This window comes from Rhea americana, unplaced genomic scaffold, assembly GCF_003343005.1.
Source record: "Rhea americana isolate MKP2758 unplaced genomic scaffold, rheAme1 scaffold_181, whole genome shotgun sequence".
Classification (NCBI taxonomy): domain Eukaryota; kingdom Metazoa; phylum Chordata; class Aves; order Rheiformes; family Rheidae; genus Rhea; species Rhea americana.
Window position 1 is genome coordinate 187,436 of NW_028185939.1, and position 17,963 is coordinate 205,398.

Consider the following 17,963-nt stretch of genomic DNA (forward strand, 5'->3'; position numbering starts at 1 on the left):
AAGCAAAGCAGAGAGTGGGGAAAAAGAATATTGCTGGTAACCATGAAGTTTTTCCTAAGGGGAAGGAAGAGGAAGGTTGGAGAGGAGATGCAAGAGAAGTGCCTGGAGATTCAGTAGCAGTAGTTGGAGATGAAAGATTCAAGCTAGGCAGCAGTAGGTGACCGTTGCACACGGAAGCATAAGAAACAAGAGCCCGGGTGAGCAGTGGCTCATAGGCACCGGGCCTGCTCCTGGCTCAGGGGTTGGTGTCAGTAAGCTTTATGCACTGTACAGTAATCGTTCATCAGTCTTTTCTTTGCAAACATCTCCATCTTCCCCAGGATGCTTCTGGTATGTAAAACTGTTTTTTAAATTTAGAGATTTAAAACTATTGGCCTTGTATTGTTTTAGGTTCCTTCTACTTCTTTGCTAAGCARCACAGCAGCCAGCCTCGGCTCTGGTAGAAGTCCATGACCTGTTTTGAGACTGGCGTCRTGCTGGTACAGGTGCCTGCAGGCCATTTCCAAAAACACGTAAGGCAGTAAAATGAGCAGCAGCAAGGTGTCCCACGATACCAGGCTGYGGCACTTCCAGCTCTGCTAATGGTGCTGGGCACGTCATGTTGCTCAGCTCACTGCTCATCTTTGGGCTGGGGGTGGTACAGTAGCTCTGTGGCCTCCCTGGGGATAAGAAAGAAGTAATTATGAAGCAAAATTGTGCTAGGCAAGGTAAGCGCAGAGAAAACTAGGTAGAGCTTTAGGGTCTCTGTTCTACTTCTCCCCTTAAAGCTAAATCTCTGATTCTTTGAATATGCCTSTAAAGGAAAAGTATTGGAGAATTATTCAGTTGTATGAAAAGCAGCTGCCTTYGCAGAGAAAAGCAAGTCATTCACCTAGCACGTGTGCAGAACAGCAGGATGTTGTTCACTAGTGAAAACTGAGGGTTAGCAGAGGCACTCACTAGTGTTCAGGTACTTGCAGGAGTGGGGCATGAGCCCTCCTTGTGGTTTGGTTCCTCTGTGGGAGTCAGTAAGTCAAAAGAATGAAAACAAGCTTTGTAATTCAATATGCATCTTCAAAAGCTAGAAACCAGGAACCTCGTGTGTTACCAGCACTTCTACCTAGCTGTGGCAGAGAAATCTCTTGAAAAGAGCAGCTACATCTCCCCCTGGGCCTTCAGAAGGACAGTGATACTATGAGTTAAGTGCAGTGGCGAGCAGGGGCCTAGTGCTCAGAGCTTCCTTTAATAAGCTAAGGGGAGGCGAGCGTGCCGAGTTAACGACAGGGCGAAGCAGCAGAATTCTTGTTCCTGACCGTGACTGTCTCTTACCAAGCTTGCTGCGTGTGTGTGTGTGTGTGTGTGTGTGTGTGTGTGTATGTGTGTACACACGCGTGAGCGTGCGTTGATGTGAGTGACTTACCAAGTGCTCCCTCTAATGGAAGAGGAGCAGAAACAGGCTAAGATAAAAGACAACCGCCCTACTTCTTTTCCTCACTTGAAGTACGGAGAGCAGCTCTGGACCCCACAGTGAGAAGCCAGACACCTCAGCTCGGGCCCACGGGCGTCGTGGGCAGCCCCCGGCTTCAAGCAGTCGTAGTTCTCATAGCAGCGTTTATTTGTACAAAAGTATCGTAACGCCCACCGGGGTCCTTCAGCCTCGCAGCTAAGGTACTTCGCACACGCGCACTTAGCTGCAGCCAGTTACCAGTTGTGGAGTTTTGCTGTTGGCAGCAATAAATTTGACTCATGGCTCTAACCAGTACGTACTCCTGAATGTATATTTCTGTGTTCATAGTCACCAAGAGCTGGTTTCTTATTTATTGCCTTAAGTCTCACAAAGATGCAACAGTATCAAGCTGCTTAAATCTTTATATCCACTACTTTAAAAGGGAGAGAGGGACTTACTTACACGTATTTTTTTTTGTTGTTTTTAAAAGAACAGATGATCATGACCAATACATAAACTGTTACTATCTGGTTATCATTTCACTGCAATAAAAATACCATATTTTGTAATGGGGCGGGGGGAAATGTTTCTTAAAAAAATGACAAGGTCAAATAAAAGATGACTGCTAAGAACTGGCTCTGGTGCTTTTGTTAAACTCGCTGCAACCCACTCACCACTACCAGGAAATGCTCAGGAAAGGCGCACGAACTGGAGGCCCTTTCTCAGCACCGCTGCCCAGCACCCCCACGGGCGCCAGGCCCTCGGCTGCGGGCGGTACCTGCTCCGCCACCTCCAGCCGCCATTCTCAGAAGCTGAACCAGGACGTGGTCACGCTGAAGGGAAGCTGCAGCACCTGCGCTGCAGGAATYGCTCCAATACAAAGACTTGAACATCGGCCACGAAGACCACCRCATCCAGCACCTGCAGTGGTTCCTGAAACGTGAGTGAGTGATACGGATCTGAGAACTGAAAGGGGGAAAGGGAGGAGTTTACATTACTACTAGACAAAATTTGACTCTTCCCAGGCCAGCAACAACTCACCGACCATACAAATACTTTATTTCCTTTATGACTTACTTATAAACACTCAAAACACAACATAGAGTTCCCAGTCTTGCATCAGTTAGTAGCATCTCTTTTCTCTCCTTGCCTGCCACTTTGCACCTCCATGTGCTCATTCGTCTTTCTTTAACTCCATTCCAAGCGCTTTGCTGTTATCCATGATCCAAAAGTCACGYTTTATTCACAAAGCAGGAGATAAAGTACTCACAGTATAGTCCAGCTTACATTGTTTCTCCCAGTAAGGTTGTGTAGTGTCTGATGACCATCTTGCCACAAGATGGACTACATAATCCCACTGAAAAGGGCTGCTCGTGCCAACAGCCGGCGTCCCGGGAGGAGAGACTCCCACTATGTGATTAGTGCAATAGGCAAAACTCATTCAGAGATGATGCCGCGATGACGAGTCAACAATCTTTTGAAAAAGGGAAGATAAAGCAGATTTACCGGCTGCACAGAAAGGGACAAGAATCATCCCCAAACAATTAGTAGAGATTCTGCAGCTGAACCTAAAAGCAAGGTTTGGCCCCTAGCTAAATCCTTGCAGGGTCTGACTCGCTGGGGCAGACCGTCCTTATCACAAGTGATTTGTACACCAGCGCTCTCTACCGCTCTAGCGCGCTGCTCGCTGGCACCCGCTGCCTTGCTCTGCATTCCTTTCGTTTGCAAAAACATCGCTGCTGCAAGAGGGAGGGCTCACTGCAAGGCTCAAAATGGAGAGAGGTTCTTGGAAATTTAAGCAGCGTATTTGGCAGGTAACTTTAGAGCCCAAATTAACTCTTACCAGACCTGGCGGCAGAACAAGTCTGAGACCGTAGAGCTCAAGAGCCAAAAGGCACTGAGGCCTGGAGAGGAACAGAGATTTCAGGATGCTCGGAAACAGTGACTGGATTTTCAGTCCATTGTATTCAAACCCCAATAAAGGTGTCAAAACTCCCTCAATTCCTACTCCTTCCAACTACGTGATGAAGTGCAGAACACCACACTGCCTCGATCTCTTCCACGCCCACCAGACACTGGTGTCTAAGGAGTCTAGAGAAAGGTTTTGCAAGAAAGTTGCCAGCAGAGATGATGGAAACCTTGAAATAGCTCAAGCCAAATAAAAACAAAACACAGAGTTGGTCCTCTCGGAGCATCTGCTGGGGACACAGTGTCCTTAGCGGCAAGTCGAGACAACGAAACACGTTCAAGCCTCGTGGTACGGTTCAGTGACGAGTTCACGTGAAAGCAACGCAGCCACACCGAGTCTGCCAAACTCTACTCATCTACATCCACGTGGCTGCACGGCGTCAGCATGCAGGGCAAAGAGCATTCGCTGCCTCGGATGTCTGAGAACAGACACACCGACCGCACCGGGGTTTACACAAACTCCGTAAAGTCATCCACCGAGGAGATCAGCCGCTTCCTCTGCCCGGTCTCGTAGGTTGGTGGAGGGTCTTGAGATACTTGGGGAGGGGGCTTTGCTGGAGCAGATGGATGCATTTGCAGGGGGAGGCCAGGAGTCTGGTACTGGGTTTCTTCACGTAGCTAAAAGTCAAATGAGAACTGATGAGCACAGCGTTCTCCCCAAATGCCTTCCACTCCACGTTTGGGCAGGGCAGGACTGGTGACTCAGTGCAACTTATCTTATGATCGCTAAAATGGTGCAGAGTGGGTGCAAGTCTGTGCCCAGATATTAGAGTCCCCAACCTCCTTGCAGCCAGGGAAGCTGTGTGGAAGCTAGCAAGTCCAGATCTACATTGCTACACTTGTCATTCCCAGAAGAGCCAAATTATAAACTTCATATGCATATTCATCCCCTGACTTATTCAGCAAATTATGATTTGCCCCAGTCACATTAGGATTGTGAGGTAGAGCACAGTTATAAACTCTAAGGAAGCAGAACAGAACACTTTATTTACCCGGTGTCGCAGCCTCTTGATATGACGTAGCCTTGCAATCCATTTGGATGGGTAGGTGTCAGTAGGGTTTGACCGACTGTGGTGAACCTGGGAAGCCATCTAATTTGGGAAAGGTGAGAAGAAGTGGGGAAAGAAGAGAGCAGGCACTGTAGCATAACTATGACAATAAAATTAATGGAATATTTTAGTACAGTTTGTCAGTCACCAAAATAAAGTTGTTACAACTGTTCATATGCCAACTCTGACTCAAAGGTTACTTAAACAAACGAAGCAGAAAATCTAATTGCTTTAGGAAACCCTATTCATTTCATTGGTAGATGCCAGTTGAAAGGCAGAAGGTCTCAGGGAGCTCAGGGGTACTCACATTAGCATGCAGGGCCATCTGACGTGCTACAAACGGCAGGTTCTTATCAGAGATGACCTTAGCAACACTTGTGTCTACGAGCCCCTCCATATCTTCATTTTAAAGAGAAGAGAAACTCATGTAAAATACGGATAAGAGAAGAACAAGACAAACATTGCCAGTAATTAAATGTACAAGTAATAGAAAACCGGAGGATTTTCAGTACAGAATCTCAGAAGTTTCCATCAAGCACTACAGCTCCAGTTGTAACAAAACTCACATTGTAACTTAATACAACCAGCTCTTAAATTCTGGCTGCTTTGTAAAGGTTTGATGAGGGCCTGCTTGAGCACGTTACCCCATAAATCAAAGTGGGAACTAAGAGCACTCCAGAAGTCCCCATTTGGTAAGAGGAAAGCAAATGTCCCTGCAGATCACCCAAACAGCATTGCTGAACTTAGCAAGGAGCCTCGACCAGCCTCCAAGGATCAGATCCTGCAGTGCTGGGAAGGACAAGAGATGCTGACCAGCCACAGGGATCTCTACCTCCCATCTCCAAAGGCACTTCCAAGCAGTTGTCAGAGGGATCCGCTGTACTCTGCTGACACTTTACTTTGTCTTAAGCTTGAAGACCATACAAGTGGTACAAAGGGAAGATGCCTCCTATCTTGGGGAAGATTTAGGAATAGGACATCCTGAGATACAGGGCAGCAAACTTGTTTCAGAGCATTTCTCCTGGAAGTTTGTACTTTTGAAACACAAAAACACTCCAAAGTGAAGGCAGTTACTGCATCATGATTACAGGAAAGACTGAGAACAAATGCTGGAGTGATTCCTACCTTTCCGACACTGCAGTGTCACCAGATTACAGTCATAGTCCAGAGGTGTGATGATAACATGCACAAAGTTGAACTGACCCTAAGGAGAAAACAATAAACAGTAAACCAGGTTTTACCGGCAGCCATCATGACCCTTGCGAATGCCACGTGCTAGCACRTGTGAATCCAGCGAGGTAAATAACCTCCAGTCGTGATCTCAACACTGTCTGCCAAACTAAGAACATTAAGTTTCTATAAACAGCCAAATATCTGTTTTACAACACACCCATGAGTAAAATCTTGTACCTTTATTGTTCCCAGTTTAAATTCTTCTCCAGAATCATTATAAATGATAGAAACAAAATCATTCCCAAGGTGCCTTTTCTTGTCACAGCGATATTTATCCAAATCCTTAGTGGGCATCAGAGTAGCAATGTGAAAAATGGCTGAAGAAGAAACAGAAAAACCCTTCAGTTGGGCTGGGAAAGCAGTACCACCGTGGATCGGGGTAGAGGCAAGAATAGGGCCCCTGTCTCAGCAATGGTCAAAACACGGCATTTGTCTGAAAGACAAAGTAACGCCAGGACCACAATAACCAAAAAGTAAGCTGTGCTCCCCTGATAGGTTTGTCTTCATTTGTGAGAGCTGAACATGTCCTGGGCCTTCTGGATTGCTCTGCTTGGTACCTGGAGCACAGATCACGATAGGCAGCACACGGAAAGGGGACCCTTTGGAAGCTCCGTACCTGCCAGTTTTTTTTGTCTTGCCAGCACGGCCTTTCTCTAGCACCAGGCTCAGAAAAGTGCATTAAGGGTCTGGCTTTCAGCACGTGTCAGATTTATACTGGAATTCTAATCAAGCTGGGGTAGTTAGCTATCTATGTACATACAATGAATAGAAGACTGGGGGAGAAGTGCTTCTAGGTACTTCATGGCCACAGCAACACGATGAGCAGAATTTGCTTTGATGAAGAGTTAAATATCTGAAAAAGGAATTCCCGTAACTGAGCTCTGCAGAGCACCAAGGCCATAGTAGGGAATGTGCAGCTGGCTTATTGAATCAGATTAAATACCATGATTCCAGTTGCAAGATCAACTGGGATGCACAGAGTTATAAGAAAAATTTGGGAAGTTCATCATAACCTGTTGGGCCTTAGACTGTATCTGCACTGCTTAGTGCTACAGCACCTGGATAATGCTGCAGTTCAACTAGTAACAACCATAGATAATGACAACCCTCCTACTTTCAATTTTGTTCTTAAGTGAAACTTTTAACAAATTTTTGTCAGGAACACTACCTTCAGTTAACAGCTCTTATAGCAGCTCAAGAATRAACAGCTGAACAGCTTATGCTACAGGCCTCTATGTATCACCAAATCAATCTTTGATTGTATAGATTATTTTATAAGCAAGCAGTATAATCTTTTTTTCATAAATAAGGCATGTAGACACCTCCCCAAAGTTTCAACACACAACATACAGAGATACCAGAGAAAAATAGGAGAACAGACGTCTCCAGGTCAACTTTACCACACTCTGGGAGGGTTTGTAGGACATGGCTCAGACTTAAGATGAGCTGAAACCAGCCTTCTGCAGACATCTTACCTTGCATAATGTCATCATGCCAACAGTAGGTGAACTGTCCATCCTCCCCACACACATCAAGGCCACCAAGGTAAATTTTATCAGGCTGACAGTCCTTGAGTTCAATGAGCTTCCCTAACCCAGTCAGGAACTCTGTATAGCGATAGGATCCATGTTCATTTGACAGAATAGCAATTTCATTGTTGTTCTGGGAAATAAAAACAAGAGTCCCACAATGAAAGCGAAGAGTACTCAATCAGCTGGAGGAACTAGGTTCTTCCCTTCTAAGACAGGCTTCACACAGGCTCCAGATCTGACAGGCAGAACAGCAAGACACTTTCTACACAGACGGTCCCAGAGTTACTTAGAGTGCACAACTTGTGCTGGCTGGGTCAGAGTGGCAGACTATTTGCAAAAGGCATCACAGTTCCCAGAGCTGGTCGCATAAAAATGGAAAAACACCAAGACTTTCAAGAGTCACCCAAAAATAAGAGAATCCTTTCCTACATATCAAGATAACCACAGACAGTACTGAAACTATCAGATATTCATCCTGTAACACAGGTACGACCCATGAGGATGGCAAAGACTAGTCTTCCAGCATTTTACCTTGGCTTGAGGCACTGCTTTTTAGTGCAGGAAACTAAGGAAAAACTATAAGAGCAGTACAAATTTCACTGCTGGAGTAATGCTGCTTGGACTTCTATTGAAATGCAGCTATTAAACAATTAATGCATTTATATGCAACTCACCTGGCCTTCTCCAACATAGAGCACTGCGATCTTGTGTGTATCATAAGAAGGAATTTGATCCAGGAGCTGCACTGATCTTTCAAATGTCTGCAATCAAAACATTTGTCACGTCTCTAAACAGTAATTTTCTTCAGACACCCTCAATCCCTCCCCATAATCTCTTCCGGATAGTGGCATGCCACATAGACTGCAACAGTACAAAGAGTAAGCAGAGATTCCTGACCTTCGCTATGTCTTTCTCTAGGAATGTTGCTCTATTCTGTTCTACAACAGGACATGAGCATCAGTTTGGGGTACAGAGCAGGGCTAAATGGCACCTATCAGGCTTTTTTTTCTTTTTTATTTCAGATGAGATTACTCTGGCACAGTGTATGGATTAGATGCATTCACCATAACAAAGTACAACATCTCAGCTGCAGGCATGGAAAATTATCTTGTCTCTTTCTCTGAAGAACACTTTCAGCAGAGGGCATCACCTAATCCCATCCCATCTTCCCAGTGCCTTGCCACCTGGACCAAAAGCGAAGGGAGACTTCACCACTCGGTCTATTGTGCTCAGTTCATGAGCACACCATCAGCGTCACTTCTTCAGGAAGTTTATCATTAATTTCTCATACTAGCACAGAAAGCTCCCTGGTCACTCCCAGTTACACTGACAACTGATAGGTTTGTCCAGTGACACTCTGCCATCACCACCTATTGCTCAGTCTTCATCCTGCTTTCCTACAAAAGCCCAAACCCCATGAACCATCCTGCCTTCTGGCTGAGATTCTGCACCAGCCCCAGAAAAATGGCCCAGCATCTCAGAGAGCTATTTTATACCTTTGGAGTTGGTCTCCGTTTGTTCCAGAAGTAAAAACACCTCAGCTCTCAATCCAGAGCACTACATAAGCACTGCCAAAGGAAAATGCATCCAGAAAGCAGGAGCTACCAGGACTAGAGTACAGAAAATTTCACCTCTGCAGCAGTCAGTAGGAACCACCTTTAAACTGCACTATCCGAACCAGACATTCATTACTATGATTGATGCTGGCAAAATAATAATGATGCTACAAAAATTATCTAGCAGTATTACTTAAGGCACCCTCACCTACCTCATTTGGCAACAAAAGGGGCTTGTTGTTTTCGTCTCCGAAGAACGGGGAGTGGTACAACTGCAAAAACACAAAGCTGGGGGCAGGGGGGAGAAACAAGTCCTGTTACCATAAACATTAAGCCCACTTCAACCTGTTGCATATAAGAACGTTATACAGAGAAGAAAAAGAATTTACAGTCCTAGATGAGTATTATTCATCTCTCAAAGACACTAAGTGCCTGGACTACATCCAGTCAAATATGAGCCCATGTCAAAATCAGTCATCATCTCCAACAGTGGCAGCTACACAAATTCCTTATCCAAAAGGTAATCTCTACAAAGGATGAAGGAGTGGGAAGGCACTCCTGCAGCACAGTTAGACACTTGTATTTTACTCATAATTTTGGGCAATGTCAATATCTAACATTCAAAAAGCAGCTATTATAGCCACACGTTTTTCCTTCTGCTAAGTATTTTGCACTTTGTATTTCTTGAAAAGTAAGACTAGTAACTCATCCCATTCATAGCTGAATTAACTCTGGGTTAGGCAAGCTGTACTCAAGCCACAGATGTACATTTGGACCCCAGATTGGGAAAGAGTAGACTCATTAGAAAAATACTTATCTGTTTCTTTCATTACTTAAGAGATGTACTTCCTAAGATTGCAAAGTTATTAACATATTATTAGTTTTTCTTTTTAACTAGGTACTTTTTTTAAAAAAACAAAACAAACAGTAGACCAGTTTGATCAAATCCAGTTGTGGCTCCAGCAATTACAACCTCACTATTTCTAGCTTCAGATATGCCCCTCCACCCACCTTGGGTTTATTCCAGGTACTTTCTCAGCATTGGAGGCTGCTGTTCTGCTCTTGAAGGCATCTCTCTCGATCCTTTTGCCTCTCCTTGATGGGGCCGAGTCAGAGATCGTGTATCCTCTGGGCCGGTGCCCAGTGGGGGAGCGAGGCGAGGCAGCAGGCACACCACCATCCAACCCATCTGATCCAGTTGCTCTGGCATCCTCCCCCCTGCCCAACCAACTGCCCAGCCCTTCCCCTTCCAGGTTCCCAGACTGAGATTTTGATTTCACTTCTGTGCTCAGCCTTCTTGTTACTTCTCTGCCATTTGCATCTTTGAGAACCTCCTGCAGTGTCTGTAGTTCAGGGGAAGAGCTCGACTTGCTGAGCGGCTGGGACGGCTGAAAGGAAAGTTCCTCCAGCGTTCGGCCATCCTCTGAAGGGAGGACTCTCCCGATAGGAATTCCACCCTCTACCAAGTCTTCTGATTTCAGAGATTTTTCCTCTTGACTAGAGGTCGAGGAGGACTTAAAAGAAAGAAACAAAGAGGAATGGTTTTCCTAATAAATAAAAGCTGACACAGTAGTATTTGAGACATCCTCAGACACTTCCAGTGAAAGATGAGAAGTCCCAAATATAAAGAAATGCACATTGAAGGCCCTGTATAAAACAGGTATTTACTGCTGCTGCTCTCTATGCAGTCCCTTATGAACCATCCAAACTCTCAACTATAAAGGCATGTACATTTCTGTATCATTAGTGAGTGCCTAAAGGAGATAACAAGGTGGAGGACTCAACTGAGCAGACAATCTCCAGTGTCTGAAGATGAGGTTGTAATACAAGACAGATTTAGTAGCCTGCTGTTTCTCCTTACCCTGCTGTATGTTTCCTGGGGTTTACCAAATCTTTCCTCATTCAGGACTTGATCTGGGCATGCAGCCTCAAAATCTTCACTTTCTGGAGACTCAGCTGGGGAATCAGTTTCCTTCAGCTCCATTTCTGACGGGCTCCCTTCCTCCAGCACTACCGCTGATTCTACCAAGACACAATGCAGAAGAACCAAGGTCTGCAAAGAGGCACCGAACAGTAGGACCCCATACTTTCCTCTGAAGTACCAGCCTTTTCCCTACGGGATTTCAACGGAAGGCCACGTTGGATGTGTGGTCTAGCTCTTTGATCTCATGTCATGTCAGACTTGTTCCTGGTTTCCCTTTTGTATAGAATAACTGATCAACTTACCCTCATAGCAAAGGGCTGCATCTACTTTTGTCAAAATAAGTGCAGTTGTTTCCAATTGTTACCGATGAACAAGTAGGGGACAGAATGAAGAAAATGGGACCTTGTGCACACTCAGTTATCAGGACAGACAGTAACTACAGAGATGTAAGAAAATAAAAGACTGGCATTAAAAGTCCATTATTATCCAGGCAATGAAGACATCAGTTCTATGCAACTATGCAAAAAGAGTAAGTCTTTCTTGCATTGAAATGCCTTATAGCAGCCTAGAAGGAGATTTTTATTAGGAGTCATTTACTTGCAATTTGGCAGTTTTCCTAGTATGTCTCAGTAGAAGCAAAATAATTCAGCCCTGGACACATGAAAAGACGAGAGAGGGAAAGTAATACATGCACTGCAACATTACTGGGAAACCTGCATGTGGCATCTGATCAGACAAATGGTTAATGAAACCACACTGACAAGAAAGCTCCTTGGAAGCCCTGTCTATGTTGGAGGAGGTTGTCACAGCATATAACTCTCTCTACTCCAGGTAAGTAACTCTGACCACAGAGATGAGTCTGACCAAAGGCTCTTCTTGGCCTTGCTTTTTTGTCCTGAGGAAAAGGCTGGAGAACAGGAGGCTTCCCGTTATGCACACAAGGGACTGGAAGACCAATCTGAAAGGCCAAGATTTGTTTTCCAATTTTTTTTAAAAAATAAAATAAAATAAAATAAGCACACACACATAAAATAAAAATAATCAGCAAAAGATAAGTATCACTAAAGCAGCGTTTCCTGGATTGATTTCAACTCGCAGGACCAAAGTTATTTCAAAGAAGCAATTAAGAGTTAGCATTGCACACACATACCTTCTAAAAAAAAACGTGCTGATCTGGTTAGCTGTCCAAGCCAGAACACACCTGCATATACCCAGTGCTTCCAAGCTTCCCCAGCTCTTACATTACTGTCAAGATTGCTGTGTTTTTAAATAATGTAAGCACTCATTAATTACACTGTAGGTGGGAACAGAATAATATGAGTAAAGAGAAGTATAGAAAAATATTTTATTGCAGCATTTTTGTATTGCTTTAATAGGCCTGTGTCAACAAGAACAAGCAGTTAAGAATACCCTGCTGTTCTACAGAGAATTTTCCACTGAAGGAGAGAAGGTCGAAGGGAATTTCAACCCGCTCATTAAAATCACAAAGCACTGCAGATTATCAAAGCAATGCAGGTGCTGTGCTCATAAGGTATGCAATTTGATTTCTATGTAATTTATTTAGGAAGACAATTTTAATGAAAGATTTTATGCTGCTATTTAGCCTCTAGAAACTAAAATTTACCACATTTGCCCCTGAAATATATTTCTTATCTTTTATTTTTAAAAATTGCAACCAGCACAGACTATAACAAACGGCTTCTTGTATCATATTCTCTGGCCATTTTTCTGTGGGCTGAGCAGCACGGGAGCTGAGCTATCCTCATTTCAGGGTAGCTCTTCCTATGGCACACTCTATGTTATTCTCAGAAGTGGGAGCTTTCAAAATTAGCAGAACACAAAGCCAATTGTGAAATGAAGTTGAAAATAAATAATTTACTTAATCAAGACTCTCAGACATTTTGACATGTGATTCAACACTATGCCTCATGTCTCGCAAGCCAGCCCAGCTAAAACAAAAGTTGCCTTAAGAAGCTGTCTGCACTTGCAAATGTTGGATCTGGCTTGGACTTCTTCATGCTAGTCAAGATCCCATTTGTTGAGAGTAATGAGACTGGGTACAGACGGGAGACATGAAAGGGGAAAATGAAGTATGAGGGATACAGTTTCTATGAATCAGAGGTGTTCTTCTATGGCAATACTTTTTTTTTTTTTTTTCCTTAAATATATATAAATATACCTGCCCAGGATATGCTCCTGTGCAACTTCCCTTGACAACTGGACTGGTACATGGAAGAGAAAGAGGCCACTGCAAAGGGAAATCAAGTGAGCAGCTACATCAAAAGGAAAGAGAGACTATATGAAAAAAATTAAAAAGCACAGAGTTTAAAATGTAACCCAGAATCTATTTTAAAATAAAAAAATAAAAATAAAATAAAATAAAAAACAAAGGAAAGAACAAGCTGGGATAAGCTCACTAGATGTCAAAGGGATATTTTCAGGGTAGAGGGTCTCAACATGAGTAGGGAGGCATAATCACATTCAAACAATGCAGACTCAAACTGCTCTGTCAGAAGAAAGCATCTTTAACTTTCAGAGCTAGAAAAGGGAGAAGCCTTTAGTGACATTCTAGCAGAAGCAGAAAACCAGTCTAGACTTTTCCTGAGCTACACACTTTTGGCAAAAGATAATTTTTAAACATACAGAAGAGTGAGGAGTAGAAATATGAATAAAGATCCACACAGTTTCAGCCTCTGAAAAGGCTAAAGAAGAGCAATACGCATATGACAATTTGATAGAAAACTTCTTCAGAACATTAATTTGTCGGACAGTTCCAACAACTCTACAGTAGAGGTTGTATTAGTAAGACTGGCTAAAATTATTTTCTTTCTCACTGACTGCCACAGGACTGAAATTCAAGTGGGTGCTTCTTTCAACTAACCTATTAGTGTCTATGTACCAGAAACTTTAAAAATTCAATGAAAATTTTCACAAATAAGATTTTTCTTTTAAGTCATGAATTAATTTTGGCTTGAATTTTGTGTTTTACACATCCTGAAACCTTAAAACCATGTTCTGCCAAAAAGGCCTTGGTCAAGAGTGAGCTTTCGTTGTTTAGAGCAAGTATTTTTACTGGATTTCCAAGCAATCTACATTATTAATGCCACCTCCAAAGAACAGCCTTTTCCGCTGTTATCACCAGTCAGTTGTACTAGCACGAGCAATGCTGAGAACCTCAGATAGTTTTAGATATATTGATGACTAGAGTTCTGAGCAGAGCTTGCTTACAACGCTTACAAATTCTAGCTGTTGGTCAACACTAAGCCTCCCAACACTAACAACTCCTGTGGAAGTGAACTAGTGCTAATGTCACCAGGCAGCAGAGTCAACATACTAACAAGTTTAGGCAAGTGTTAAAACAAAGCCATCAAAAGAAACTCAAGTGATTCAAGCACATGAAGGCCAAATAGTCCTTTTAAAGGGTAATATATCCACCACAAGAAGCAGGATTTACACTCTGCTGTCTCACACTGTAAAACACAGTGGCAACTAACTGACCCTGAAGGGCATTCTCCTAGGAGCCTAGTGCTGTCAGCAGCCAACAAGCTTTCATACTAAAGAGATAAGTGGAAATGGAAATGCTGCACAGGAAGATTCATTCACATGTGGGAAGCCCAGAACAGTCCCAAACAAGTAGGGAAGGAAAAACACCCATGTTTTTTTTCCATCTTCATCTGGGGAACACTTAACATAACACTCATTACTCCTCCAAAGAAACTATTTCTTGTTTAAGGAAGAGAGATGCTTTTCTGATAGAACATCAGACGCAAGCAAGAAGAAGAATTTTCACTGAACACTTCTCTGCTACAGAGAAGARTTGATTTCCCTTCCCCTTACTACATTATTCCTCATGCGGCTAGCTTTATTGTTCTAGAAGACTCGCAGTAACTCCAACTGACTTTAAACACCCTAGTGGCAGCTACACTGGACGCACTGCTGGCCAGACATCTCTCACCTGTATTGGAACGTTGGAGAAGGGATGGCTTAGCTGTCCCAGTGGCCAAGCTGGAGGATGGGACAGAGAGGGATTTATAGAGAGCTGTTTCTCGGTGTTCCTTAAAACGCTCTGCAGCCATGAGTGCATTGGAGAGCTCTTGCAGGGGCATATTGTTGATATCTGAAGAAAAAGGACTGAGCGGGTTCTCCAGACTCATTAGCCAGCTTGTGTTACCTGGTGGAGACAATTAGGGAAGAGCGTTCAGTACCTCCACTCCAGAAAGTTTACAACTCACAGTAAAAAGCATAAACTGCTTTGGCTTTTCCAAGTAAAATCAGAACAGAGCAAGTTCTCAATTCTCCTGACACTCAGGAGATCACTCAATTTCCTATTTTTAGTGAGTAGCTCCCAGTACTCTATACCTCACATCAAGCTCTTCAAAAACTACCACTGGTAATTCATCACCTCAGCAGACTCTCAAAAGGCATTCAAAACACTCAGGTATTTTAATTAATGCTACTAGGTCATTTCAGCTATTTTGTCTTTAAGGAACTACCAGTTGAAATAGATAATTCCCAGTTTATGTTTTAGGACACCGTACAGGAATTTTTTACCTTCAACATCTCTTTCCCTAACAGTTAAATACAACTAGGCACTCTACCTATAAGCCTTATTCATCTTGCATCTAGGATGGGAGGCTGAAACACAACACAGACAGATTTCGAAGAAAGAACATAGTGCAATGTAAAAACAGGAGACACAAAGTAGCGTTGACATCATATGGTTCTATTTCTGTAACAGGACTTAATCTAAGTCTTCAGTCTTTTCACAGGTCTTTTGTAGCTTTAAAACACTAAATGATTTCAAAGAATCAAGTATCAGACGTGTTAATTTCAAGAGGCAGAAGAGTCTACAGAGTGAAGAGGAGATCCATTTGCACTAAAAATGAATTTTTCTTCTTCATTAGGCTCCAGTTCCTTACCTAATCAAAAAAGCCCACTCCATACCCAGGTAAAAAATACCTGTGGGTCTGCGCACTAGGATTTCTGCCCAGCCCTGTGTCAGCAGAGGGACATATGCAGCTAAGTTTGCTTTTTCTTTCTGCAAAGGTGTCTGTGCAGCAGGATTTGTCTTCTCTGTTCGAGATGCAGGAGCTGGAGGATTCTGTATCCCTTGGGAAGCTGAGCCACTGGGGAAATGAGAGGTTGAACTGTCTAAGGCACCAACACGTAAGGCATGACCACCTAGCAGGAGAAGCACAAAACAGAAAGGAGAGCCATGTTTAGCTACCACTAAAAATATCTCAGAAACAGCAAGTCTTTTGAGCTCCTCTAGCACCCATGCTCACTATATTAGGAATTTAGGAGAACTCTGAATGTGTTTCTTTTAAACCACGAGGCTAGCTAAATACAGGTGATTCTCACTGCAAATGCTCACCACTTAAATAACTGCCAAAGCTTCCTGTAAGGAGAAGCAAGCATGAGAAGCACCTCCTGAGGCCAACAGCTGCTGCTACTTGTCCACTATAAAACACGAGACAGGCCTAGATTCTCAAATTAGTTGACACTTGTCTACTACTCAGACCTAACAGCAGCTATAAGGAATTTACCAGACATGGATCTGACTCTGTTGCGAGAGCTTCTGCAAACCTGCTGCCCAGCTTGAGATTCTAGCTTTGCTGGAGCTTCTTTAGTTTGTCTGACTTGTGAAACAGGGTCTGAGCTGTGGAAAAAGAAGAATGGCAACACTGAGAGAGCCAGCAGTCAGGCTAGACAAATATGAGTCCTCTTTAGTTAAGAGGAAAGATTTGGCATAACAGTGGTTGAATTGACTTTGCTAGGAGGCTATTTCTAGAAATAGAAGCAAGGCTTACCTTGATTCTGTGCTGCTTTGGAGCTCTCCACAGTCAAGGCCAAGCAGGGACCTTGTCCCCGTTCCAACACTTGTAGTGATAGTCACTAGCTTGTTACCAACCAGCCATGTCTTTGTCCTTCCTCCAGCCAACAGAAACTCACCCACAGGAGACCTAGAAACACATTTGTGGTGAACACAGTGCTCACACTGCGGAGCACAGAGGCTATGCAGGCAACTTTTTCTGTTCCTATGTAGGAGATACTGCTTTCCTCCTTTTTCTGGTGTCTTTTAACTTACTTTCCTCCCCATCCCAATCAATGTACACATTATCTATCAAGATAAGGGATGAGCTGACTTTAGTATCAGTTGATAGCAATGCTACTGCTGAAACACTCCTGGGACACACATTATAGAGCACTACGGAAAACAGTCTTGCCTGAGCTACAGGCCTCCTGGAAGAGATTAGCAAGAAAAATAAATGCCCTTGATTTGAAGCCAGCTGGCATGACACTCAGTTCTGTTGCGAAGAGGATGATTATCCAGCAATGAAATAGAGCAAAACGCTGCTCAGACAGAGCATGCCACTGCAGTCTACGCAGCTTTCAGTGCATCTCCTTGTGGACAGTTCAAGGCTGAGGTCAAGGCTTCAGTGGAGTTCTCTCATCTAACTTCATATTTAGCCAATCCAGATTTTATCTGCAAGGAACAGCTTAAGAGCCTGGCTCTGCCAGAATGTCAAGCGTGTAACAGTAATTTTCCACTAATAAGGTGAAATACGAACCTCAAATAAAATCATCTCTCCTATGGATAGTGACTGACCCCTACCTCTTAGGCACTGCAGTGAAGTTTGAAAAGACGTAGCGGGCCATCATATCCAGACAGGTCTCAGTGAGTTCCAGATGGAGATTTTTTAAATTATCATCAGCCTGAGCCATTGAATTTTCATCCGCAGAGCCCAGGCTTGAACTAGTGATGGATGTTTGTATCCGACTAGAAGAGAATGTTTCCAACTGATAGATCACATTGCAAAATGCTTGTCCCTGTCACCCAAAAGATAGTAAGATGCAGAGCAATCTGGAATACATGCATTTGCCAGAATAGAGAGGGGTAGCCAAACATTAAATCCATAACATAGTCAAGATATTTTTGGATCACTCTCATATTGAGTTTTGTAGATTGTCACTGTAGAATGTATATTTTACCTGAAGAAATTGAGAAATATTTAAATATTCACCAACTGACAGGTGATGTTGGGTAGCTCATGGGCAGCTGCACCAATCAAAGAGCGAGTGGCAACATCATGCTTTGCATTTGCTAATCTAGAGTGAGGGCAAGCATTCCATGACATAAGCAACCTGCAGAGATTCCCAGGCAACATGGTGCCCATGAGCCATAAATTATAATGTTATGGTTTGCTTTTTTCTCTGTTGCATTCTTCACGTATTTTGATTTTTTTCCCCAAGAACAAATTCAATCAGTGTGTA

General features: G+C 43.4%; 1 protein-coding gene across 8 annotated transcripts in view; it reads right to left on the reverse strand.

Annotated features, from left to right (window-relative positions):
• Positions 1-2,436: 2,436 nt before the first annotated feature.
• The window catches only part of TSC2 (TSC complex subunit 2), a 36,818-nt gene continuing 21,291 nt past the window's right edge, over positions 2,437-17,963 (reverse strand). For 4 of the 8 annotated variants that reach the window (XM_085301913.1, XM_085301910.1, XM_085301908.1 and 1 more), the window contains 16 exons: positions 17,305-17,469; positions 16,499-16,651; positions 16,235-16,347; positions 15,648-15,869; positions 14,644-14,859; positions 12,868-12,936; positions 10,626-10,786; positions 9,776-10,278; positions 8,977-9,052; positions 7,883-7,969; positions 7,152-7,338; positions 5,854-5,993; positions 5,569-5,647; positions 4,751-4,842; positions 4,387-4,485; positions 2,437-4,012 (listed from right to left, as the gene is read on the reverse strand). In XM_085301913.1, coding sequence (XP_085158039.1) covers positions 3,845-4,012; positions 4,387-4,485; positions 4,751-4,842; positions 5,569-5,647; positions 5,854-5,993; positions 7,152-7,338; positions 7,883-7,969; positions 8,977-9,052; positions 9,776-10,278; positions 10,626-10,786; positions 12,868-12,936; positions 14,644-14,859; positions 15,648-15,869; positions 16,235-16,347; positions 16,499-16,651; positions 17,305-17,469 — 2,530 coding nt within the window. In that variant the 3' untranslated portion in view covers positions 2,437-3,844. Of the gene's footprint in view, positions 4,013-4,386; positions 4,486-4,750; positions 4,843-5,568; positions 5,648-5,853; positions 5,994-7,151; positions 7,339-7,882; positions 7,970-8,976; positions 9,053-9,775; positions 10,279-10,625; positions 10,787-12,867; positions 12,937-14,643; positions 14,860-15,647; positions 15,870-16,234; positions 16,348-16,498; positions 16,652-17,304; positions 17,470-17,963 lie in introns of those variants that run through there. The other 4 variants (XM_085301914.1, XM_085301912.1, XM_085301911.1 and 1 more) reach the window with 2 other exon arrangements.